Source organism: Sander lucioperca, chromosome 3 (genome assembly GCF_008315115.2).
Source record: "Sander lucioperca isolate FBNREF2018 chromosome 3, SLUC_FBN_1.2, whole genome shotgun sequence".
In the NCBI taxonomy this organism is placed as follows: Eukaryota; Metazoa; Chordata; class Actinopteri; order Perciformes; family Percidae; genus Sander; species Sander lucioperca.
Window position 1 is genome coordinate 27,604,971 of NC_050175.1, and position 27,797 is coordinate 27,632,767.

Consider the following 27,797-nt stretch of genomic DNA (forward strand, 5'->3'; position numbering starts at 1 on the left):
ACATTTGTTTTCGGTAGACTTGGCAAACGCGTGACCTCTTTCCATAAATGTTCAATGTTCTGATGTTATAGATAACTAGTAGTGGTCTGTCCACCCTGCAGACGGAAACTAAATGATGAGCGTGCCTGTGTTTTGTGTATAACAATCTCTACAGTCAATGAATTCGGAAAAAATTCTTGCACCTTATTACGAGACCAGGCATTTATCAGGTTGTGTGCATAATTTAATAAAAATGTATTCACATGCACGCATGTATCGAATCATTGGTCTGTGCAATGGTGCTACGAGAGAATTTTACACCCTGCTGAAAATACTTGGCACCTTTGCTTCTGGGATCTGTGGCTTCATAGTTTTATGCTTTAACAAAGCCTTTATCAAAATAAACCTGAATCACAGGCCAGAGACCAGTGAGTTCTTCATATATCAAGGATTAAATGGAGGGCGCCAGGCCTCCCAAAATGCTGGTGGAATCTGGTTACATTTAGCAATAAAACATAGTACCTACTTTTTTAAACATTGTTTTCCATTATGCTATTATAATCACTCGGTGCTATTCACTGACAGTAAAAACACGTTATTAGTGGTTCTTTCCACCTCTTCCTCATCTCAGTCAGTCACCATAGTTCTAGTACTAGGCTGAGGCTAGTCTCCCCAACGTGACGTCATCACCGAATTGCGTTAAAACCCCCCACTAATACCAAAAACGACAAAAACTGGCCTTTAACACTATTTGGAGACATTTTTAAAAATGATATACATATCTTGAGTGCTATGTGTACCTATTAATCAACAGTGGTGGTTAACTTGCAACATGGGCTTTAATAGGACCAAAACAAAGCTCTGTATGAGATACTGTAAATATCTGTGGTGTTGGATGATCAAGATGCAACATCAGTTTCAATTGGGTTGACCTACTTTTCTCCCTACACCTTACATTTATCATTTATACTTATCTTTCTGCTCTTCTAATGAAACCTTGTGAAGGATGTAAATCAGATTTTTTGCCATGCAAAAATAACCCAAACCCTGAGGTTCCCACTGAAGGACCATACAAAACATGGTCCTTCAAGATGTCAACTGATCCTGATAATAGCCTGCAGCTGGGCCAAAATGTATTACTCAGTGTTGCGAGCACCACAGTGGATCTGATCTGAATTTACAGGGAGTCATTTCCTGTGGGGACTACAAAAACAGCCTCTAGCCAATGTGGTCAAGCCTTCAGTGGCCACAAACATTCTTTATACCAACTCCCACACTGACCTCCAGTCAGATGGACACTGAAAGAGACATTTTAAGATGTAAAAATGGACACATGCAACTGCAATGTCTATCAGATGCAGGGCAGCTGGGTGAAGGTTTAAGGTTGAAATGTGCAACAGGGTCACCATAGCCATGGGAAATTTTGGAGGGGGCAGGACTGTTTTGTTGTTTTTTTGAGGGTCATGAAGGCAGACTTGGAAGCAAGAGGTAAAACTATTTTAAGTAAGGGTGACCTACTGTAACCGAAAAGAAATTCCCATCTGTAGATGCTTTATCTGGGAAACAGGGTCAGGAAGGCGTGGTGGGGAGACCACAACAATGTTTGGAATTTGTGATGCTCAGCATTTTTAGATTTGGAAATATAAAAAAAAAGGCATGGTATAAAGTACCAAGAAAACTACATATCTCAACATACTGAACGTGGATGTGTGTGTGTGTGTGTGTGTGTGTGTGTGTGTGTGTGTGTGTGTGTGTGTGTGTGTGTGTGTCCGTGTCCGTGTTTACTCACGCTGAGCGTCCTTCCACGTCGAGCTTGGTGGGGATGATGCCCTTCTTGCTGAGAACAGCAGCCACCTTGTCCACCTCGCTCCGTTCCACGGCCTTCATCAGCCGATCATCATACTTGTTCCAGTCTGTGTTCTGACAATGATGACAGCGAACTATCAGACATGCAGTATGTTTGACAGTATTTCTCAAACCAAATAGTTAGACAAATATTTTACTAAATACCTACTTAGTTTAAAAGGTAAAGTGCAATACCCATATATTGGGTTTCCAGTTCTTTTTGCTGACTAATAAATGCAACAGTGACACATGTGCATAGGAAGCACAAAGTCCATTTCTGACACAAAAACAACGACATACTGGCAAATTTGTCCTTTTGTAGTACACTAATAGATTTAAGTTAATGAAGAATGTGCCAAGAATGTGCTGTGCTGCAGATTCACTAAACACGAGTGATGGCTACAAAGCATGGGAACAGAGTACTTTTAAGGCTTCTGGAAAGCACAGTTTAAGTGGGGTGTTAAATACTGGAGGTCAAAAATAAACATAGAACACAAGCTTAACTGAGATTAAAACACACTCAACTGTGTACACATCAGCAATGTACTGAAATTAAACAATAAGAAGATAATTCATCCATACATATATCACTCTGAGAACATGTACAATAGAATCTACTTGTGAAGCAATTAATGAGCCACCAAACTGATCCACCGATGATAATTGTCCAAATTTGCCTCAAGAAGAATTCCTTCACCGCATTTCCACTTTGTCAAAGCACACCTTCAGGTAATTCAGTTTGTAGACAAAAGCATAAGAACAATAGCAACAGTAACCATCAAAATAGATTATGGTGACAAACTGAACTTACTACCAATAAATACCTACAAAGTGCATAGAAGTGCATTTCAGCCAGCGGCTCATCTTGGGTGAGTGCAGCTGGTCCTTGCACCGTGCTACTGAAAAGGTTGCCAGTGTTCCGGTTTACAAAAACAAAAATTGAGAGGAAAAAAAAAAGGGTATAAAAAAATCCTCTCAGTTTCTCAGCGCACTCAACCAGTGAGTGCAACAAAAGAATGGCTGAGAAGACCGAAGGATGACTATATATATAGTCTATATTGCAGTGGAGGTCCTCGTATGAAAGGCTCAACCTCTGGAGTTTCCCTCACTTGAGGCAGAAAAGTTTATTTGACAGGATTTTCTAAGCATTCCTGTGTTGCTCACGGGCTCTGCCTGTAAGTTCATCACTGCACAGCAGTGTGGTTGATAGTTAAAGGGAGGAGAAGGAGGAGTAAGAGGAGGAAGGAATGGAGGTGGAGAAGCAGTAGGGCCAGCCCTTCCAGCCCTGGGACCTGCCCTGGCCGGCAACTGCAACTCCTCCTCTGGAGGAAAAAGTCAGCTCAGCCTGGCTACCTCTCGCCTCTCCCAAGTGACTCCCCCTCTATTCTCGCCTTTATCCTCAAACCTTCTGTTCAACTCAGTCTTCTTTTGTTTTGATACTCTTCCTCTTCTTCTCTGGATAGTTTTCTATATGTAAAATCTGCAAGCTACTTGCTTAACAAGCAGCAACTACAGAGCTTCTCTCTTTGCCTCTTCTCTTCTCTCCTCTCCTCTATCAGCAGTCTCCAGAGTCTTCACCCCACCAAATGGCAAGTCAGTCAGGCTCAGTGGGGTAAATATGTGAGCTCTCCCAGGTTTAAAATATCACCCCCTCCCTGGTAAACAGCGGTGGTGCAGACAGCCCTGTAGACTGGTTACCTCTTTATTTTTTGACCCTCCAACCTTTCTGTAGTGACTGATAGGAAGACAGGGGCTAAGAATACATTCTGGACATGCCTGCACCGTGAGTAATGGCTTTAGTGTCTATAGCCACTGCCAGCATGAAACAAGGCCAGCCAAAAAGACCTTGCTTACATTGCCACCCCCTGCTTGCCTCCATCTGAAAATATTAATGTCAGAGGGGGATTATGGTTTGCACATTTGAAGTGGTCTTGGCACTGACCCTCACAGGACACTACTGGGATAAGAGCTGCTGTTAACCCATCTATCTAAAGAGGGTGGTGTGGTTCCAAAGCCCCCTGATCCTAGCTGCACGGTAGCAAGGTTAGATGTCAGCCCTTTTTACAACCGGCTGTCTGAGACTGCAGCAGCCCCACCAAAAAACCACAACTACACTGCCTCCTCACTTACACCAATACCCACAAACACTGCAAAAGCATAACTTTTAAATTTTATTAGGAAAAACATCACAGGGAAAAAAAAAAAAAAAAAAAAGGTAGAGATACAGTAACCCAAGGACCCGTTTTATTTACACACTGCATCAGCTCCTTGTGGCCTTGTGTTACTATGCGCGGCCAGGCTGGCGTTAACAGAGCAGCACTGATATCCACAAACATGCAAAAAGACCTTCTCCCCATGACATGTCAGATGAAGAAGTAGGTGTCAACTTACGAAAGCTGCTCACTCTAGCATAGAGACAAAGGCGCCAAAATGGCACCTAGTCACACAGCATACTGGACATCGGTGACGTAAATATCTCACATGGGTGTGCTGGTGTGTGTATGTATTTGTTTGGGAATCTGTTAATGTAATAGTTAATAATATGGCTGTTGACAAACTTACAAACACTTACTGACACAATCAAATATGACAGAAAGTATAACTTGATATTAGAAGGGATATTGATTATTGGTGCCTTCATAAAATATGGGGTCTAAACTATTTGTGAGTTTTGTGGATATGGTGTCTATTTTCTTTTTAATCAGAGCAGTCAAATGATCTAAACTTGAATCACTTAACTGCAGCCTTTAAGACTCGGTAAGATGATGACGAGAACACATGACGATATCTAGTTTCATATCGTGACGTAAATATGAGGTCAATGTATCTCCCTGCTTTACCTTCATTCGCTGGAATGATGACAACACATTCAAACACATGGATATGTGTCAAATTTATTTTAAATTACTGAGCTCAGCGTGGCTGGTTAGCTCAGTTGGTAGAGCGGGCGCACATATGCAGAAGTTTATTCCTCGACATAGGAGACAGGGTTCGAATCCGACCTGTGACGGTTTTCCTGCATGTCTTCCCCCCTCTCTCTCTCCTTTCATATCTCAGCTTTCCTATCCAATAAAGGCAGAAATGCCTAAAATTAAAAATTATTGAGCTCAACATTTATTTCAGTTGTGTGGGTCTTTTTGATATTTAGTTTGTTTTGCAAAATACATACAATGTGATTTTTTTAAGCTTTGAATTTTCACAAAATATTCACAGCTTTTAATGATTGTAGCTTTACTTGTATAGAAAAAGAAGGTGCCTGTTTTTGCTACATGCCACGTTGATAAAAAATAAATAAAATACTGGACAATACCAGATGTAGCATTTTTAGTCATGAACAATTCTTCTCTTTGACTGCTCCTTTTGTCTTTTTACTCATTTCAAAGTTAGATGTAGCATGTTTATATTTTAGTAGGGCTGGGCAATATGGAGAATATCAGATATCACAATATTCTTGACCAAATACCTCAATATCGATATTGAGGCGATATTCTAGGGTTGACAATTGGTGCTTTAACAAAATATCTTCACACTTAGATTTTAGATAAATAATCATCAGTAATGTGGACATAATGTCTAAGTGGGGAAAAGGCAAATAACAGAGTGCATCACTTTACTGTAATGCAGTCTTTAAAACCAGTAAAAGACAACACTTACGTCATATCACGATATTACGATATCCAAAATCTAAGACGATATCTATTCTCATATCACGATATTGATATAATATCGATATATTGCCCAGCTCTATATTTTAGTATGCCAAAGGCAAACCACGCTGCAAAACGATTCTCTTAATGTTAACATCTGCATGCTAACATAGTCACAATTAAATTGCATACGTGCAGATGTTAAGCAGGAACAGTATAATGTTTACAATGAGCAACATTATAGTTTAGTGTAATTTGCACCAAACTAAAAGTAGAGCTGAGGCTGATGGGAATGTCACTGATGATGGCGCCAGGTAAAGAGTTAAGGGACAACCAAGTTTTTACATTTCAACCTGAGTAGGACTTGAATGTGTGTACCAAATTGAATGGCAATCCATCCAATAGTTGTCCAGATATCTCCTGATTACACGGCACAGTACACTGTGAAGCTAAAACAATATTCAACCCTAGTTGCGTGCAAGTGAAACAAACACATTAAGTTTCTATTTTAACACAGTGACCTTGAGGACAAAACATCACCTGACACTGGATGAGCCAGTTTAGGCGTCTACCTGTCCACACAGATTATTCTGGGTGTCGGAGACTGTTGTCATCTTCAGTTCAGGTTTTCCATCACTGTCTACAGACTGTAACTCTTTCCAACACCTCCGTTTCCTGCCTCTCTCAGCCCCTGGCCAGACTAATGGGTTTCTAATGTCCTCACAGATGAAATCATCAGCAGGAAATATCTAACTGGTCATCTGATAACACACCGAAGCCAAAACCATAACATAAAGCTGTATGCCAATATGTCAAGTGATAGTGGTGTCCAATGTCAGTCTGCAGTTACTGATGTGGTTTCATAAGATTATCATTACGGGGTTGGTTTTGATCGTGGGAGACATCTGTGAAGAGACTTTATGTCATGAAATGTAAACCTTTGAACTTTTAAAGGCCAAGGTGGCTACACGTTGGAGGTACAGACCTTTTACAGTACTTGTTTTCTTTATTATTAGTACTTTAAAATCAGGGATGAAACCCAAGATGCCTGAAGGACAAGTTCAGTTATTGGTTGCTGAACTCACTTTGTTCATTCTGGATATTAAGGGATACTGTCTTAGCATGGTTGCAATGTAAAAGAGGAGGAGAAAAAATGTCCTGGTTCTGTGCAAAAATGCAATCAAAAATTAATCTGAAGCTATTATAGGGTGACCAGACGTCCCGAAAAATACAGTACATAGGCCCTACGTAGGCGGCTAGGCGCGAATTTTGATAACACGCATTGCTAGTTTTCATTCATTGTTGAAATGGAGGCTCTTAATGACATCAACAATTGTCAACAACAATGTTCATTATAACACTACACTTCGGCATGTGTTAATTAGTAATGCTTATCCAAATAAACGATGGATGTTTCGAGAGAACCAAGGCGATGTAATCACTATGTCTGTAGTAACGTTATCTAGGCATATAGCTATGTACAGTGTTACCGTTCTTAATACATCCATGCTAGCTACCGCTGATGTTAGCTACTAGCCGATAGCCCCGGCAGTTTGGGAAACACTAATGACGTTACATCCATGTTACAGGCTTTACAGAATACATACATCCTTACATCCCTCGGATGTATCATAAGATAATACAATGGATGTATTAATAGAACACATGGTGAATAACAACCATTAGCTATATCTATTATTACAGCTACAGGACCTCGGGAGAACCGTCATATGAGCATGTGGTGCAGGGCGACATGGGCGGGCGCATCCTACAGTCATGTCTACAGAGACCGCTTTTTTTACAGTGTGTTCAGGGGACAGGCAGCTAGCGCATAGTGAGATGTTTGCTGTATGTGACAAAAAATGTTGTAGCCTAAAAAACGCGTGGCATCGCTTAAACGTACTGTATACTAGCCGCATCCAAGGTGGCGCGTGCCATCGTGACGTCAAAATTACGTAATATCCTGCGCGTGGCGCGAGCAGAGGTCGTGCACGGCTCTTTTTTTTTCAGCGGCGCGCGACAAAGCGGAAACGGGAGGCCTGAACAAGTTCGCCGACAACCGGATGCCAGGACTCTCAGAGTGACTGCAAGTCTCTCTTGTAAACTTACTGGGTTAAGATGAGTTCTTTTATGGTGAATGAAAGGCTTGATCCGACGAAGTAGGTCATCGAATCAAATCGAAGCATTGCCGGCAATGCTGCTGCCAGTTCTGCCATTGTTTACCTTTTTCTTCTTCTTCTAGTCCGTAGAAAGAGAAACGTCGGAAGCCTTTGCTCATTTGCGCCACCTCTGTTCAGGAGAAGACTGCAACTAGTGTCGCGAGCACCAGCGCGCGTATAAAGTCACGGCGATCCCATGACGTCACATTTGCATGCGCCAGCGTCTAGTATATAAGAGCCTTTAGAGCACCTTTAAGTTTCCCTGTTTAAGTTAGTTAAAGCTCGTTATCCAACCCTCCTTTTTCCTTCCGTTTTTCTTATCCGTTTTGAATCTAGTTTTCCATCATTAGTTAGGCTATATTCCAACTCATAGTCTGTCATAAACATAATTTATTCTATTCACTGATTCTGGTTACATGTGTGTGATATTATTATTCTCATTTTCTAATTAATAAACCTTTTTTTATTGATAAAGTCGTATGTGTGTATCTTATTCCTAAACAGAACTTCGAGATTTTATATTTTTTTTATTTAAATTAGAGAGTCTCTTTACCAAATGGGGTGGTGCCCTATTTTCACGAGTGCAAATAATTATTGATTTATCAGTGATTACAAATTGATATTCAATATATATATAGTGTAGTCAACCATTAATTTACGCTACACCTCCTACTTCAGTAAAACTACAAATCAGGTGCAGAACACAGCAAATCACTTTGCTGTATTTAATTGTACTGTACTTGTACTATGTACCTTTACTGTGTTAGCACAGCATTGTCATCTGTGTTCACAATATGAGATCGTAATAAGACACAATACAAATAATATTACCGGTTTGACAAGATATGACTAAGAGTTAACACAGCCATGCTCTGTGGGGCTATACTTGGGTATAGTGGTGCTATGAGCTAAATTCTGACCTCAGCATGCTAATATGCTGATATTTCCATGTCCACCAACTTAGTTTACAGTGTAAACATGCTAACATTTGCCAATTAGCACTAAACACGACGTACGGCCAAGGCTGGTGAAAATGTCATTAGTTTTGCAGGCATTTGCTCATAAACCCTTGTCCAAATAAAACATTTGAACCTGATGGTGGTGCTAGATTATCCTGAGTGGGGCATGAATGTCTGCACCAATTTGCACTAATACACAGTTGATCTGAATAACTAGATTTACTTATGATGTTCTGCCTGGTTTATTTGATGATTTGTATGAAGTTAACAAAACATACCAATACACCACAAAACCAATTAAACCAATTTAAACTACAGGTGAGAAAATGAGACGTTCCAATGACCCACCACATTTTACTAGGCATACATATTTACTTCTAGTTGATCAACAGGCCCAAAGATGACGCCAGGTGTCTGTATATATTTTTTTTATCATTTATCCCCAGAGATACCAGTTTGTGACATTAAAACTTTATTGGTGCAATATACCCTGGCAGTGAAAAGCCAAAACTCTAGCTGCATAACTAGTCATGTCACTCTGACATCTCTCCATTAGTGCATGTATAGGTACTGAGCATGTGTGTGTAATTCAGGCCTGTGTGTAATGAGTGAAAACATTGTAATTTCCCCTTGTGGGATTACTAAAGTATAAATTATTATTATTCATTATTATGTTTCCATCTAATTGTCAAGCGAATTTTAAGCAAACTTTTAAAATGTCGCAAAAAAAGAAGAAAAAAAAATGAAAATGCGAATTAGAAATGTTTCCTTCAACTGGTTTAGAGCAAATAAACTAGACTATGCAAAGCGTAGTTTCGTCACAAGTTGACGTTACGCATGGTTGTGGATTGCAAACCGGCTTGCTAAATCAAAGAGTTTAGAAGCCAAGTTCTTTGGCTAAATGGAGAGAGGTAGCATTGTACAAGTTGGCCACCAGTGCAGAATACAGGGTTGTAGCAGAGATATTTGGTATCAGCGAGACAACCGTTCACCGCTGTGTATACGATTCAAGCTGTTGAACCAATTCGCCAATTTACCCGATGTGGCTGAGCCACAGGCTATAGCGCACCACAACTCCACTATGCACCTTGTGCGGCGCACTGGATGGGACCCATATCCCGATCCTTCCCCCATCCGATGGATACCGGGACTATAGTCATGTGAGTTACGTCACAACTTATTTGGCAAAACTGTGTCCATCTCCCATTTTGCGCATTAACTCTTTTTCTAAAAAGGTAAAAAAAAAGAGCATAAAAACTTTTTTGCGAATTTGAGGAAGTTTTTTCAAATTTTGCCGTTTCCATCAACATTTTCTAATCGATATTTCAAAATGCGCATAAAAATACGTTGATGGAAACATGACTAGTGTTAATGAGAAGAGAGCTCAAATACCAGAAACTGTGCAACAGAAATCTGTAGAAATGACCTGAGTCACAACTGCCACCCAAGAATGGAATTAAATTAACAAACAATGCTGGTCACAGCGGTTATCCATTAAGAAACAAGTGTATCCTGTTAGTGACTGCGTATTGAAAAAAAAAATCGTATTCTGAGTCAGTCATTACTAAAATAACTGCCAAGTAGTGGACAGCAGCTATTATAAATTCAGTCGGAACCATAAGATTGTTCAGGACAATTCCCCCCCCTCCTCCACCGTCCTACTGCCACCCCAAGCCGCAGGGTTTTTCTGGGACTGCTGTTAGTTGCAGTTTTACACCCCCACCCACCTTCTAATCTGTGACGATAGTCCTGTGCATGAAGTGGTAAACTGTGCAACTGTCTGGGCATGTAGAGTGTAAGTAAACCCCCTCTGGGGCAGAGACAGAAAAGGTGGAGGAGGAGAGAAGGAGAGAGAATATGTGAGATAAACAAATGTGTAAAAGATCAAGTGGAGAGGTGAGAAAGTGACAAGATATAGCATGCTTGCAGTCAATCTGTCAGTATGGGACAAATAAATTGATGCTTCAGAATGAAAGCCCCTCTTGGATTGAGCCAAGCCCCCACTGACGGTTCAGGCCAGGTGTCAGGAGGAAAGGGGCACTCTGTTTTTGGTATGTACACGAGGCACTCACTGCATACATGTATCTGGGTAGCTGCTAAACACAAGACCACTCTTGCTGGGCAGAGTGTGGACTGGATACAGGAGGACAAACAGACAGACACGCCCTCTGGTGGCGAACAGAAAAATTCACCAATGTCTATTGTATCCTGGGACACAGCGGACAGGGTGACCAATGGTCGTCTTCACTGTTGAACTGCTGAATTTTTTTCTAAACAAGATAATGCCTTGGCTCTTTGCATTGTAAACAGTTCAGTAGTCAAACCACTATGTCGCCAAGAGCATTTTAAGCAAATTTATCTTTAAATTTAAAGTTTTTTTTAAATTTGTGAGATTTTTTTTTCTTCCTATATTACAAAATTACAAGAACCAAAATTACAAATAACAAACTAGTATCCATCATGTCATTATTAGTGGCTATTAAATAGCATTAAAGCCTGGGACTTTTTCATGTCTCCCTGTTTTACAATCTGAATCTCAGTAAATGTGCATTTATTGGGCTTCCATGACACCGGCTAACAGAAAACTAATCCCAAAGTAAAAACAAATCTCTACAAATTGACCTAAATTAAGTACAAATATAGAACACACATTTACTGATTGTACCAGAATGCACCCTCTGTACTATGACCCATCTAAATCATTACCAGTGTGGCCAACCGTTTTCTGCAGTCGCATAATAAGAGTCATACAAGTTTGCAGAAAAGCACCAATTAGAGAAGAATACAAGAAGATTAAACATCCCTAACAGTACAGTAAGGTCAATTATAAGAAAATAGAAAACAATTATGCACAATGTGTAAATCTGCCAAAAACAGGCTGACCTCAAAAACTGATAACCGGTCAATTTTATGATACTGAGTTAAGTCTAAACCTGTTGAAAACACACTTTACCACATGGGTTTTATTGTACTACTGGGAGTTTCCTGGTGATCCTCTTAAGATATCCTCTCTTGTGTTGGCCAGAGATCCAAAATGGAGACTAGTTGGTCCAGCTGCTGGGTCACACCATTTTAGATGACTTATGACCCAGAGGGCAAAGCCTTTCCCTACTATTTACTTCTACTTCCGACACCCGTTGCCTAGGAGGGAGATCGGCTTTCCAGTTGCCCAAACCCTAGCCAACTCCCCAGTAAAGTCTCCACAGGATAATGAAAAACAGGAAGGCCATAACATAGTTTCCAAAAAACAGTTTTAGAAAGACAATGGTGTCATTCATGAGAGATATGTCAAACTACTCCATTGTCGGTTGTTGATATCTGAAAAGTCGATTATTGAATCTGGGGAAAAAAACCTCTTAAGGTAATGCTTTCTTATCTCTAGGGCCTTTATCCCAAATGGATTTGGAGGATTATATTGAACCACTTAGTTTTTCAGTCCTGTAAAGCCTATTGAAGAATAGAGTTAGTTTTTAAAACTAATTGTTTTACCTCAGAAGAAAAAAAACCTTCAAAAGGTGACTCCAAGGGGAACACTGTGCTTATTCTAAAAACATGGTTAGAAAGTGCACTGCGTGTTACTGAAGTCTGAATCATTAAGATAAAAATGATATTCACACAGACGACATAGAACTACAATTCGCAGAAGACTCATGTGTATTTCATGGCAGGAAGATGTTTGATTCCAATTTCAGAATATCATCCATTTAAATGAAGCAAACCTGTTATCTACTGCTCTACTATGTAGAGAAAATATAAGTTACATGACAACACTGATATAAAGAAAAAGCCAATAAGATGTCACTTAAATTAAGAAACCAAAATTTACACCTAAACTGTATTTCATCCTTAAATGTTTAGCCATGCCAGAGGGTGAATTGTAACAACTTCAGTCCACTGATGTTTACACTCTACCATGTTCACCATCTTAGTTTAAACATTAGCAGTGTCACTGTGAACATGTTAGCATGCTGGCATTCATATTTAGTTCGAAGCATTTAAAAATAAACAAATTTCAAAACAATTTAGAGCAAAAATCACTATGACTCAGTTCTGTAGCTTTTCTATGAGGTTAAAATACCAATTTCCTGTAAAATGTCAGCAGCTTAGCGGACACATTTTAATAGCCATCATTGAAATAACAATGTCCTGAAGCGGGGAGAATTGAAAACAAGCAGGTTTGTGGGTTTTGGCTGTAGACGGCTGCTGGTTCGGCTGATATTATTGCAGCTGGTCTGATGATGTGGAGATAAAAGAAAAGAACAGGGCAGACAGAGAGCCGTGGGGCTATGAAATGATTTCCAATCAGCTAGTGAGGACCTAAAAAAAAAAAAACACTTATTAAAATTAGCATTTTCAGTGCCATGAGAGACAATAAGGGAATACTTAGAAAGAGTCACAGACAGAACTAGAACTACAAGCAGTTATGATGGGGTCCAAGCCTCCCGGCGCCAGTCGCCCCCGACGACCCGGGGAGCGCGCAAAAGTGGGACCCAAAGCATAACGGTGGGGAGGCAAACGTCAGTAAATATCGAGAGATGTGAGCCGCAAGGTCTGTGCCATTGCAAATATCCCATTAACATTGATTTAGTAAAAGGGCCAAAACTGGTCTACGTTGACTATAGCGCCCCCTAATGGCCGATCTTTGCCAAATTTGGTACAGAGCCTCAGAGCTGGTAAAAATCGGATGAGCCGTTCATGAGCTATACATTTTTTGTACTTGTAGCGCCCCCTAGTGGCCAATTTTCGTAAAATGTGTGGGGGACCTTCAGAGGGTCATGGCAAACAAGAACCTAAAGTTTCGCGTTGATACCATTTATTTTGGCCGAGATATGGCAAACTTGGTGTTTTCAACAAATTAGTTTAGTGCGTAATATGCGCAATTTTTATCCTAATAAAATTCTTTTGATAACTTTTTATCAGGTCGGTCTGGTGCTACATGCCAAGTTTTGTGCAGATCGGTCGCACGGTCTAGGAGGAGTTCGACAAAGTAGGTTTTCGATAAATTGTGATTTTTCATGCGTAAAAGTCTAGGTGGAAATGGGCGTGGCCTATATCAGGAGATTCACCTGGATCCAGGGAACACAAGGATATATAGTTTTTGAATGTGCGATGTACGGTTTTGGAGTTATAGGGCCAAAAGCGTTTTTCTGCTATAGCGCCACCTGGTGGAAGTGTGTCCATTTCTGTCTCCGCTGAGGGTGTTTTGAGAGTTTTGGACCAGTCCTGAAATCGGCAGCCCCCCACCATGTACGGTTTAGGCTGTAGCGCGTGTTTCATCAACGGAAAAATAATAATCTCTAGAAAAACAATAGGGTTTGTACAGCCTTGTGCTTGTACCCCTAAATATTGGAGTGTCTACCACCTGTGTTCATACACGTGACAGGGTTACTTCAATGTTAGTGTGGCTGAAGGAATATTGTGAAGAATTAAACTAACCCTCGCCTCAAGAAAATGATGAGGCAACATTAGGGAAAACATCACAGGTGTCTTTTGTCTTACATGGTCATATTTGGTTAAATGATGAGCTCTTTGGGCATGCTGGTACTTGGGCACAAATAGTGATGATGCTTGTTTGGCCAGCATGTACAAGTCATCACACACACAGGCAGTGCGAGGAATGTGACTGAGGGTGGGTCAAATGGACTAGGCTGTGTAAAAACATGCATATACTGAAATAGTAGTCAACAATAGTCGTATGGAATGTATTAAAACAATAGTTGTTCTATGCAATAATGTAACTTAAATTTGCTATAATTTAGTCAGAGGTTACAACATTTCCATAACCACTATACAGTATGCCTTATGCAACACACTGTGATTAACATATTCCCTACAATCACAACTGCCACATCTTATATGTAAAGACACAAATGAAAAATGAAAACAATTAAACGGGTAGAAAATGACATTTGAGCTGCTGTACTCAATTCATAAAAACGGCATTTAACTCCCATTGTGTTAGATAACGATCAGGTAGATACAGAGCAGGTACTGACTTGCCCCTTCGACAACTCAAATCAATGCTTCACCTTTTCTTTCCTATGACCAAGTTCTGAGTAAGCAGGTTTTCCTGGAAAAGTCCCCTTCCACATCTCAAAATGCCTTTAATATATGCAGATCTTTAGAAGTCACATCACCCTCTGTCACACTGTCAACTCTGCTGCACTTTGTGTTTCTCATTAAAACTCACTCAACAGAAGAAGCCAGTGCTGGTGTTGAAAACAAAGGCACTAATTGCAGGGCTCGACAGTAACGGTTGCCCGGTTGCCCTTGGCAACCAGATTTAGTCAATTGGCAACGATTTGTGGCCTCGTGAGACCATCCTGATCTCGCGAGCTCCAGTTTTCCACTTGCAGATCAGTCTGGCATCTTGAGATAGAGAAAATTTGGAGCCGTTCGCCAAACGACTGACCAATCAGCGTTGGTTTTGAGGCGGGTTTAGGTGTGATGCAACAGTCTAAACAACATGGCGGCTTCCACGGATGAGATGAGCGTAGCTATCGCGCAAGTTTTATCCGAATTAGAAAGTATTCCTTCACTGAAAGAAGAGCAAAAAACGGCACTGGAGGCTTTTCTCAGAGGAAAAGATGTTTTTGCTCTTCTTCAGAAGTGTACCGTGAAAACTTGGTGGGGATTGTCGTTGATGAGGTTCATGGTAAGTTTAAAAACATTAACGTTAGCTACGTTACCTAACCTAATTGGATGTTAAACGATGGCATTAGAAGAATCGCAAGGTCCTTGAAGCCAAACTAACGCTAGCTACACTAACTTAGCTAGCTTCGTTGATCTGATTGGTTGATTTGGCCCGTCTATCACCAACATAGGTTATGATAGACAGATGGTTTATCCAATCAGCTAACCAGTATTTTCGCCCCTTCCCAAAAGTTCTCCAATGGAAAGTTCCCAGATGGATATGCCGAGCAAATGCGAAGCAATCCATCTGGCGGAGTCAGGTTACCTTTTGGCAACCACCTGTTCAATATTTGTGTTGTATTTAATAAAAACAAATCAAATCTTGGAACTGTAAAATCAAAAGCACTGGTCACTGCTGTTTCTGATAAAGCAGAGACAGTTGACACACACACACACACACCTTGATGAGGCTTAGTGTGAGCCAATCATTTCCCATCAGTTTGTCCCTTATCAGCAGAATCGTCGTGCTCCTGTTGCTCAGCATGCCTGACTACATTGTGTGTGTGTGTGTGTGTGTGTGTGTGTGTGTGTGTGTGTGTGTGTTGGCTGAAATCAGCTGCAGCCCACCCAAAGTCAGTCAATAAACTCAGCCCCCTGTCACATGACAACCTCCCCCAACATTGGTAATCCCTCCATCACCAATCCAACACAGTTAGTATTACACATACACAGTCCGCCAACTGCATTGCTCCCCTATAATTTACACACACACACACACACACACACACACACACACACACACACACACACACACACACACACACAATGAGCTCTCTGCATGGAAACACAGACGGGTAACACTGCTGAGATGACCTCATGGCTGCCCCCATGGAGCCAGACATTAATCCTAAAAACACAGACCGTCACGCTACTCTACAGCACATCCAGCCTAAAACATACTTCTGCTGATCCTGTCTGAGAGTTTGCCTCCCACAGTGAATTTAAGTAAAATGGCTATGTGACCAAATACAGTGAGATTACAGGAAAAAGGGGAAGAAGTAAGGAAGAAAGGTTATTTTTCAGAAAAATACAAACAGAAAGAATGGATATTTTAGTTGGTCCTTTTTTCTACTACTACAGATTTCCATGCAATTTGATATCATGGACACCTTATGGCTTTGCTGACCCCTAGAGTTTTCCAAACAGTCACCATCTGGCCAAAATTTCCACTTGCACTCAAACCCCCCCCCCCCCCCCCCAATAAAAACAACCAAATTCGACTGTAACAGGCAGATTGTCATGACAGCCGTATTAATAATTCTGCATTACAGGATTATGCCTTACCTCAGGCATAGGCTCCCTGTAATCAGTCAGCATGTTTGTGATGACAGTAGAAATTTGTTTAGAGTAAATACAACAAAAGCAATTTGAAAAAAGGCTCAGTTATCTTCCGCTTTCAGTAACGCACATCTAGCAAAGCCATTTCCACTGCAAACCTTCTGCTCACCGTTCTTTATCAGAGTGAATGGAACATCGTAAATACAGTGACAGCACGGAATAGTCTCATATCAGTGAGAAAACAAGGTAAATCTTCCAGCCATCGCTCGAATCACAAAGTCAATAAAAGAATGTAAATAGGTATTGTGGAACAATAATTAACGGTGTGATCAGTTGGACTCTATTAACCCCTTGGGTCAAGACTAAAACAAGCTTAACTGAGCGCATTCATGCTCCCCAGAAGATGGACCATTTTCATTTAGACAGTCCAGATGCACTACCGTCTAACCAAAATGGGAATTTTGCACACAAGATAGAAACCAGTGTAAGGTACAAACTAGGTCGACCGATTAATCGGCCGATTTTTGGCAATTTTTTACATAATCGTCATCGGCCAATATCAAGCCGATTAATAAGCAGGCGCATCTGCGGGCAGCCCAGTGTTAAAAACATGAATAGGTGACATTTTTTACAGCGCGCCCAGACCAGCTGCCTCCAGCCCCTCCCCTCGTGAATTCTTGCGCAGTGTGTCTCGCGCAGCCACTTCAGGTTCAGACGCTACCGTTAGCAGTAGCATGTTGCTGGTGTTCTTGCCTTGGGATTAACTGTACTAATAGAACCGTACAAAACACCGCGGCCACACCGCTGTGGAAGCTCCCCGAATATCATTTATCACAGTCTGGTTGTTACCCCTGTCCGTGGCAGTCTCATCCACTCCTATAACGGAGTTAACTGGAGCTAACCGCTAACGGAGCTAATCGTTGCTAACAGAGCCTTCAGTTCTCCGTGCCTGTATCCATTAACTGCATCTATGGACTCGAGCACGAATAAAACCCTTAATTTTATTAAATTGGCTGGATGAGTTTTAAATTACAACTAAGAGTTGTTTGAATGACAGAAATGTGCTCAGATAAGATCCTAATGAGTGCAACAGGACATGTAGGCTAACAGTAGGATCCCCAAAACACAGATAAAACACTTCAACAAATGAACAATGATCTAACAAACAAGGTAAAGAAGAACTGACTTTAGATAGCCCTAGTCTTATGTGATTCAACAGGAGTTAGGAGGAAATAGTGTTGAGATTAATAATAACGTCACTTTCTGTGAAGCAGATTTGTATTCTCAGAAGTTTAATAAATGCTGATAAGTGCACTAAACTTTATTTTTTCATTGAAAGGTTTATTTGACAATGTTTATTTTCTTCTTACCTGTTTCGTTTATTTTATATATTTTTCATACATTATTTATACAATATACAGTATGTTTTTACATTATACATTTTTAAATGAAGTATAGGCTACAAGTGTAGATTGGTGAAGTGTTCAATAAATGTTTTTGTTGAGAAATTCTGTGTATGTTAGTGTTATATTTTATCTTTCAAATAGAGGTTTAAAAACAAGCACATATCGGCCAAATATCGGCCAAAATAAATCGGCAGCATTAATCGGCAATCGGCTGACCCTGATTTCTAAAGATCGGCATCGGCCAGAGAAAACCCATATCGGTCGACCTCTAGTACAAACCCTAACAACATGGCTTTTCTATATCGTTGTGGGGTTTGATTAACATTGCAGCCTCTATGGGCCACCAGCAGAGCTTTAAACTATTAGTTATAACTAATTCATACAGTGACAACATCATTTACCATCTCCGCCCATTTGCCTGCCAGTAGTTTCTCTTTACTTCCAAGTGTTTGGTTCCCTAGTTTTGATGAAGTGACTGCTGTCATTTCAGTCAATGCAATTCATAAACTCATATGAAAGCACAGATTAAACCTATTTATTTAGGTTAAAATAAGTTGGTATACATCTCATAAAACGGTATGAAAGGTCAACACCACTGGAAAATTACTCTGGGTAATGCCAATTCAGAAATGAAATCTTTAGCTCCTGTGCCATGAAGACAATAGAGCAGTTTTATAACTACAGTTCACTGTTGTGGATGAATAGAAAAAGGTTTTTGAATGACTAAATTGGGTACAGTGTGATCCCTTCTATTCAATGTGTGCTTTGCTCCATTGTAGAGCTTGAACATGTTTCTGACAGGGCAGCAAGCAGACCAGTAATTTAGTCTGACAGGCGCTTGTCAGAGGAGATTTGAAAGGCCTTGTAGTCTGACCGAGGATTAACTCAAATGAAACATTCAGGATACCAACTCAAGCCTAAACAGCAAAAACTTACTGAAGAAAAGGGAGGAAAAGAGGATTTTTCAAATCCCAGAACTTCTCAACCCAACCAGCAGCGGGGTAAGAACGCCTGCTGGGTGTCTCCAAGTTGGAGCACAATTTCGCTGAAGGAGGCTTCTACTTGATAACGTTAAGTAGGTACTCCGGGCTTTAAACGCTGCTCCATGGCTTGTGAAAGATTCCTCAGGGGTTCAGGAGGAGGCAAGTTCCCACACCAGGGTACTGTTTATTATAAATCAACCAACTTCTTATCTTTCTGTAACATTGCCTATTTGTAAATTCTGCTTCTGCTTCAGCAGACATTTTGTCCAGAGGCTGTTTCTCTGATGATGTGAAAGCAGTCTTAAATGTAAACCCAAATGTATTATTTAGGATAACCCCTTTAGATGGGTCATACTCTCGTTTTCGAAGGGGTCCTACACATAATACAAACAATCAAAGCAACATCATTAAAGTGGCAACAGACAAAAAAAAAAACCTGATGATACAAAAATAGTAAATGAATACAACCGTTAAATGTCCACAAAGTAGCCAAGGACAGATTAGACAATTAGTCTCAAAATAGGGGATTAAAGCAATGTTAAACAAGCCAAATTATGTCAAAGATTGAATGTAAGTAAAGGAGATCCGAGGACAAATCTACATAGGCTATTGTACTCTGCATTAAGAGGGGAAAGATTGGTTTTAGAAGAATTTTGATTAACAACATCAGCATAATCCAAAAATGGTAATATAAGTAACATAAAATACTATCTGCTAAGGGTCGTCATTGGCTAAGTGACAGACATGTAACAATATCCATTTTTAAAATGAAGTGCAATTCTCCAATGTAAAGGTCTCATAAAGATGAGACTGAATCTCTGTCTCTCAATCACAGACAGTGGTGCAGCCCGGCAACAATGGCATCTACTTGCAGATAAAATACACTGTATATCCTTTACTATACTGCCATCCTCTATCAGGATTTATAGGACGACTGGAGCGGTGTACACTCCTGGGTTTGCAACTGCAGCAGTAGACCATTACAGAACCCTCCAAAGAGCCGCAGTGGTTCACAATTTTTTAAAAGCCTCAGCATGTGATAGCACGGACATGGGAAATAAATAAATGTTTTCATAATGGTTTCAGTTCTGATGATGCACACAAACAGAAATATGGTGGTTGGGTTTGGGTATTAGGTAGATTTTACCAATTCTGATTTGGCTTTTCAATTCTAGTTAAAAACTAAAACAAATTATTATTAGTAAAAATGCTGATTCTGGAGCACCATGACTATGATTAAAGACATAAAAAAAATGCTCCATTCTATACAGCATGCTGCTGGAAATACTAATATTGTGAGAACTACATTTGTAGCTTTGTAAATACAATGTCTTGAGCCCATTGACAGTGTTTCCTCTATGTTGATTTTATAGTGGCGGCCCACCATGGCAAAATTTCTGCCACAACGGTATCAGAATTAGAGCTGTACAAAACATTTAGTCGCGGTTGCCTTTTAAATGATCCTGCCGACATAATGCACCCCCCGTTGGCTGCCGCTCAAATTGCAATTTAACAACCAGTAGAACTATTCACAGGTTATTGGGCCTGTCCAGTTTAACTCCACATACTGTTGTGTTGATGGAGTTTATTGTCAAAATGTTCGCTTTCTTCCGAGTCTTAATTGAAAGAACAGCTCCACCAAAAACTTCACCGCGGTGGGTCCGTTCTAAGTGTAGACCTGTTGTAGATGTTAAGTGCCCTTTAGTTCCTCAAAAAAATACAGTTCAATCACAACTGAAAATATGCCTCATTGTGTGTGAATAGAGGTAAATAAATATTTGTTTGTGTTGCAGCGAAGTGTCAGTTTTGTTAGGGTTAGGGTTAAAAAAAAATCCTAATGGAAACAATGCATTGTATTAACGATGCTACAAATTTAGCTAAAAAGAAAACAGACTTTCCAACTCGCTGTCTGGTTTGATGGGTCTGATTGATGGTCTGTGGCTGTCAGGGTTTATTAGATGACAGCACCAGGCTTATAGTATTGGCAGTACTTTAAAAAGGATTTTAAAAATCATCCTCCCACCACAATATTAATGTCATTATTCTACTTCACTTTAGCATTCAACAACAGAGTTTGTAAGAACGCATTTGTGTTGAGCTCGTCTGAGGAATATTTCAGCAACTTCATAATCTTATCACTAAAACAGCAGATAGTGATCACTGCCAAATGCTTGGAGCCATTATACTCCCTTCTCCCAGCCCCATCCCCACCCTTCTTTTGTTACCACTTCCCAACAAAACAGTCCCGACTCTATATGACTCATCGATCCCATCATCAACACCTCCCATACTGTAACACCACTTCAAGGGCGAGGGAGGCTTTCACATCCTGATGATGATGCCTGCTAGGCATGGGCCGGTATGAGATTCTGACAGTATGATAACCTTCAGCAAAAATATCACGGTTTCACGGTATTACAACGACAGCTATAAATGTATTATTTTTTAAATGTCTGGGTAAAAAACACCTTTTTGCACACTGGCAGGGAGAGGGATTTCTAAACTGCACTTTCTGTTCTTGAAGACTTATAAAAAACAGCTCATACTTTAGGAACGGTATGACAGAAAATTTTAGTGGTTTTGAAACTGTGACTTTTTCAAACCTTGAAAACCGGTAACCGGCCATTGCCTAATGCCTGCTGGGGGAGAAGTTGTGGTCAGGAACACAAAGAAGGACAATGTGCAGGCATACAGCAAACTCTTACAAATGAAAAAGTTCTAAGTCCAAAATCTTAAGTCCTGAATCCTATCCAAGTGGATGATAAAAGAGGTGATGATCTACCTCCTCGAGACAGAAATAATGACAAGTCTGACATAAATTGATTTATATTAGTGTGAACAGCAGCCAACTAGGGTTGCACGATATTGACAAAATGTGATATTGCGATATCGTTTATGAATATTGCGATATCAAAATTAATTCAGATATTTTTAAACATATGTACAATTACAAAAGTTATGGGAAAATGCATCAAAATAGATTCACAACAATATAGTGCACAGTGAGACGTACGGCTCCCTAGAGCGGCTGGACCACAGGTCGGTCGTGGATGAAAAATATTGACTCTTTCCGACTCCAAACTCTGCCTGCACCGCCTTTCTGCATGGTTTACAAAGTTGAGGGATAGCTACCTGTGAGAAATAGGTGCGGGATGGGATTTGGTTCCGTTTGTCTAGTTCATTCAGAAGCTTCTTGAAGCCTTTTTTATCCACTGTGTGGACGGGCATCATATATCTTTGGCCAAATAATACGTTATAGCATTGGTGATTTCAGTAGGTCTCTTCGAGTTCTTGTCGTACTTTGTGCCACCAGCAAAAGCACTCGCTAGCGAGGCTTGTTTGGCTAGCTCTGGCGTATTAACTGCAACAGGTTTTTTTTTGGGATAGTATCATGCACTCATCGTTAAAGTGGCTTGTGGTGGTTTTTAAGATGCGAAAATAGGTTTGTTGCATTGCCTCTTGCGCGGTTTATCACCATTCGACTCGTTTTGCATAGTGCATTAGCCTGTGAAACATCTGTTGGCTTAAAGCCAAAGTATTTTTAAGCTACCGAGGAGGAGGCATTACTTTTGGCCCCTGAAGTTTCCTCTTCAATCTCTGTTATTTTCTCATTTTCTTACTTTTGTTCTTTCTTTTGCTCCACTGACTCCCTTCGCTCTCTCTATAGGTCCTTTTTCTTTCGCTTCTCTGATTCGTTCCGGGTTTTTTTTGTCTCTATTTATTTCTTCATTTACACTGTCACTCTGTCGAAATATGCACACACGTCATGTGGTACGCTCCATAGGGTTTTTCACGTGGACCCGTACGCTGACAGGCACTAACGTGCAAGTGGCATGGTAACTGGCCAATGAAACATCATCATTCTATCATTATAGCGTTTCAAGCGGGCTCTAAATCAAGCACAACTAAGCCACACAGCCAACAGAAGGGACCCATCGCTCCACAAAATAGGCTAAACAAAATATTGCATACTTATCGCAACACTTTCAATATATTGTGCACCGTGATATCGCGATAACGATATTGAGTCGATATATCATGCACCCCTACTATCAATGTTCATTTCCGATGCAGATTTTATAAATAGCCCTTCTGCCATTACGGCTGTGAGTCACATATGCTATAATATAATAATGGTCGAGCACAAAGCTTCCCAGTACTGGAGTAGCTTACCGGATGTACAGTGCTGGGCCAAAGTCTGACATCCGTGCATCTCTCACGCGTACAACCCTTTTGCTATCTCCGCTATCTATTTTGCAAGGGCACCATTGCTGCATCTGGAGCTTAGCGCCACCTAAGACCACTGTTATTGGCTTAAAGAAATACAAACAACCCAGAGCGTTTTTTCCACCTTATCCCAGAATTGGTAAGCGGTGTAGCAAGACCAAACTCCAGCGCTGACACAGCAGTGTGGAGCTAGGTCTGGAAATGCGAGACCAATACTGGAGAGGCTGCAAATACTTCAATGAATGTTTTAACCTTGATTTACCCCTCATTACACTGTGCCGTGTCTGCCTGAGCCAAGCTTCTCATTAGCTGACTGTTCAACACGCCACTAATGAAGGCTTTTGACTGGCTTTGATGATCAGCCTTCGTCGGCCGTTGAAATTGTGTTCAAACTAGATAACAAATGAGAATACAAATGAGCCTGAAGTGTAAGGGAGAAGCAGAAGGGAAAGCTATTTACCTGGGAGGAGCCAGGTTCAAAACAACCCTACCTGTTGAAGTGCCCCCGAGCAAGAAATTAGATCCCTATTTACTTCAGAGGTAGTGGTTTAATGGTCAGCGGTGCAGTTCACTAATAATGCTAATACTTTACTCTGAACGTCATGGAGGTATGCAACAAAAAAAATGGAATAAAAGATTAAGTTACGGAAATAATTATTTTAACACACAATAGCAATGTCACACACACACCAATAATAAAACCATAATGTAGTGGAATATTAGCTGCCTTATTCCTGTCTTGTTATAGTTTCCACTTTTGTTCCACAAAGAAATTCAAGCAAGGCAGAACTCTATATCTTTAACATACCGTAACATTGCATTTACTACAAAATAATATAGTATTAAACCCAGCTGTAGAGATATAATATCCCACAAACATAATCCTGGGCTCCTCCAACTCAAGTAAAAATGTGTAAAAAAAAAGTCCAAATTCAACTTGTGCATGGCACAATAGCAGATATATTAAAGATTCAAGGGATGCATTGCCATTTGCACAGGTACAATACACAGTACAGGTACATTGGAATTATTGTGCTCATCTCCCACACAGTGAATTATTTCATAATTAATTATTACACAAACAATGGACTTGGGAAAGACTCCGTATGACAGAGATAGGCTAAAAGGTAGTTCCGGAGAGTAAGAGGGGGTGAGGTAGTTAAATATATTTTTATTTTACCGTTTTATCAACAAGATCCACAATGTACCTTTTCCTTTTAATGTCAAATTACTGTTCATAGTTGTCTGGTTTCTTGATATATATAAAAAACACCCAATCTGAGTGTGTCAATTCAACCGCTGTACAAGCTAATGACATTATGCTAATACATTAGACTCTTCACTCACCCTTTAATTGTTCTGCCAGGTACAAACAGTCTTAATGCTACAAACACACTAAACTCACACTAAACACAAGAATAGTATTTGAGCAGTCCATCAACAAACAGATGAAATCATCTTCATTTTAGAATAATGCCTTTCTCTAAGTGTTAGTCATAATCCGACCATAATAGTGCGTTCCATTTGTACTCGGAAGTCGGATTTTCCGAGGGCAAAATTGGAAACACGCCACCTGCAACGCCATCGCAACTCAGACAACCTCCGAGTACAAGTGCGTTCCATTTACTCTGAACTCTGAAGCCGGAGCTGGGAATGACGACCCAAGTTGAATACGTTCCATTTACAAGTCGGATTTTTCGTTGTGGGGTTAGCTCTAGGGCTGAACGATTTTTGAAAATAATCTAATTGCGATTTTTTTCCCAAATATTGCGATTTCGATGCGATTATTTTTTTAAGCTTTGTCTTCTGTATTATTCAACAAAGACAAACAATAAATCATTTTATAGTATGAACAACACACAATTACACACTAGACAGTTAAAAAAGTAAAATTATAGTATATATACACACACACACACACACACACACACACACAACAGTGTATTTTTTTTTTTTACAGTGCACAGAGGAGCTGCCTCCAGCCCCTCCCCCTCGGGAAGTTGCGTGCTGCCGTGTGCACTTGTTCAGAGAGGCTATCGTTGCGTTAGCTAGTTGCTAGTGTTCTTGCCGTGGGATTAACTGTACTAATAAAACCGTTGAAACACCGCGGCCACGCTGCTGTGAAAGCTCCCCGAATGTCATTTATCAGAGTCTGGTTGTTACCCCTCTCAGTGGTAGCTCCTCCACTCCATATCTTTATAACGGAGCTAACCGCTAACCGGAGCTAACCGCTAATCAGAGCTAGTTGCCAACTGAGCCTTCAGTTCTGCGTGTCTGTATTCATTAACTGCACGTATGGACTCGAACCAGAATAAAACCCTTCCTTTTATTAAAATGGCTGTAAAAGTTTTCAACTACAACTCAGAGTTGTTTGAATGACAGAAATCAGTTCAAGGTACAGTGTAGCGTTAGCGTGCTAAGTTGATGCTTTCTCTGCGGAGTGCAGACTGATTTGCTCTCGCGAGTCATGTGACCAAATCGCAGCCTTTGCGATTAGGAAATCGCGTTTTAACATATCGCGATATTATCGCAAATGCAATTAATCGTTCAGCCCTAGTTAGCTCTAGCCAGGTTAGCAATAGCAGTTAATAACAACCCATTATTCTGTTTGTTGAGCATACAAACAGCGTAACAACATCACAGATAGAAGTTGAACAGGACTGTGTGTACGACTGATTTAGTGAGACACAAATAAGACAGTGCTAATAACTGTATGTTACTTCACGGTAACAGTGCCCCAACCATAACCGTTTCCATCACATTCCCAACATTTATCTAAACACTAACCCAGTACCAATAGTACCAGTGCTCAATAAATACACTCAAACTTATACTAATACTGTTTGGCATTGAGTAATGAAAATGGCCCAACTCGAGGGGCGGCACCAAGCATGCATTTGAAAATCTCACTGCACGCAATTGGATAACACTAGGACCAATCACAACAATACATGGGGTGTGGTATCTAGAGCCCCTTACGCTTAGCTACCAGTGGAGCTAACTGGTAGATTAAACTGTTGTCATCCGTTTAGCTCGCCTCTGGCCCGCCTATATCAGATACACCGATGTGATTGGTGCAGCTCGGCTACAAGGGCATAGTTAATAAGCATCATTACTGAATGCCAGACGGACTCGCTGAGCAAATTCAAATTGTGCTCTCGCGAGAACTCAGGATTTCCAGGGTAGGATGACCACAGATATATCAATGTTTCCAACAGTCCTTCTCACTGATTTGCAACATTACCCACAATAATCTTAGAGAACCAGAAATATTTAAGACAATTGTTTTTTAATCAATAACCAAGTTATAAATGGTATACAAATTTATATTTTCTCACCGTATATAGCATATGTATCATCATATCGCCAACACCTATTAGCCAAATTGGTTAACAAATGTCAATACCCTTTCACTATGTTAGAAGGAAAAAGTCAAATGTATCCTGTGTAGTTTTCTCGTAAACAAAGTCATGTTTACATTCAGTGTTATGCACCAAAATGGACTGCATGCATCCTCCAGGTCTAACACACATGTTGAGTGCATTTTCATTCACATAAAACATATGCAAAGCCGATTTAAAAAATATTTAAAATGTTGTATACATTCATGTTTGTTGGCCTGCAGACTTCTTGACTGCCTTTCAGGCGCATAGCTCCACTTCTCTGCACACTACTGCCGCAAACTCACTGAATAGAGTGAAACCAGCGGGAAAATGTGTATCGCATGGCCTGTGTGCTTGAGTGCATGATGTGGATGGGCAAAATATAAAACCAAACTAACTCATGATAACTGCGTTCACCCGCAGCTCTTTATAGACATTCAGCCAGACTCTTTTTTTGTTGTCTTATTCTTATCAAAAGTAGGACACAAACTCTGCAAATCAATACCGCACAAGGAATTGATGCTAAACATTTCATGACAGAACTGCCTGTTCATATTCCAGACTGTAACTAAGGCTCTTGAGAGTTGGACCTTGGGAACGAGAAAAATATTCTGAAATGACATAACACAGGCCACAGTTTTGCTTCTTATTGTAGTCTGAAAAGGCTGATATGGATGATGTTTTAGAAAGACCTCATCATTCCATATGGTGGTGAATAGATGACTGACAGGTACAGTAACTCCTTCACTTCATGAGACAGCTGATTTGTCTTTGGGGCATGCACACAAAACACAGTGGAGTTCCCCAACTAACAAAACAGATGTTTGCTGTGACAACAAGTTGGATTTGTGTGCAACAGCTCAGACTAATCTCAAAACAAACCAGGAAATCCAGTTTCTCTTATTTTCCTCCTGAAGCTCTACTGTGTGCTCCCGTCTCTGTAAATACAACTCTGAATAACCGCCAAGTTTCGCTAAAGGCTGAAACATTTTCAACATATTTGCTTTGGAAAATATGGGTTTGTGGCCAGCTAAGGGGTTTGAAGAATGTTGTCCAACTGTCCAACCAGATTAAGATTCATTTGATCTTAATCTTGCCGAGGACATTCTTATCTAGACATTTTCTCCTGCTTTCTTTTCTTTGATTTGTTTTTATGTTGAAGGATCTGCTTGGCAGTAGAATCATTTTCCTATCTATATTTATGTATATTCTGATTATATAATGTATTGTCAAAATCT

The 27,797-nt window shown here is 40.3% G+C and overlaps 1 protein-coding gene across 1 annotated transcript in view; it reads right to left on the minus strand.

The window, feature by feature from the left end:
• The window catches only part of uacab (uveal autoantigen with coiled-coil domains and ankyrin repeats b), a 58,005-nt gene that overhangs the window by 25,516 nt on the left and 4,692 nt on the right, over nt 1-27,797 (minus strand). The window contains exon 2 of the mRNA XM_035999591.1: nt 1,769-1,899. Coding sequence (XP_035855484.1) covers nt 1,769-1,899 — 131 coding nt within the window. The remainder of the gene's footprint in view (nt 1-1,768; nt 1,900-27,797) is intronic.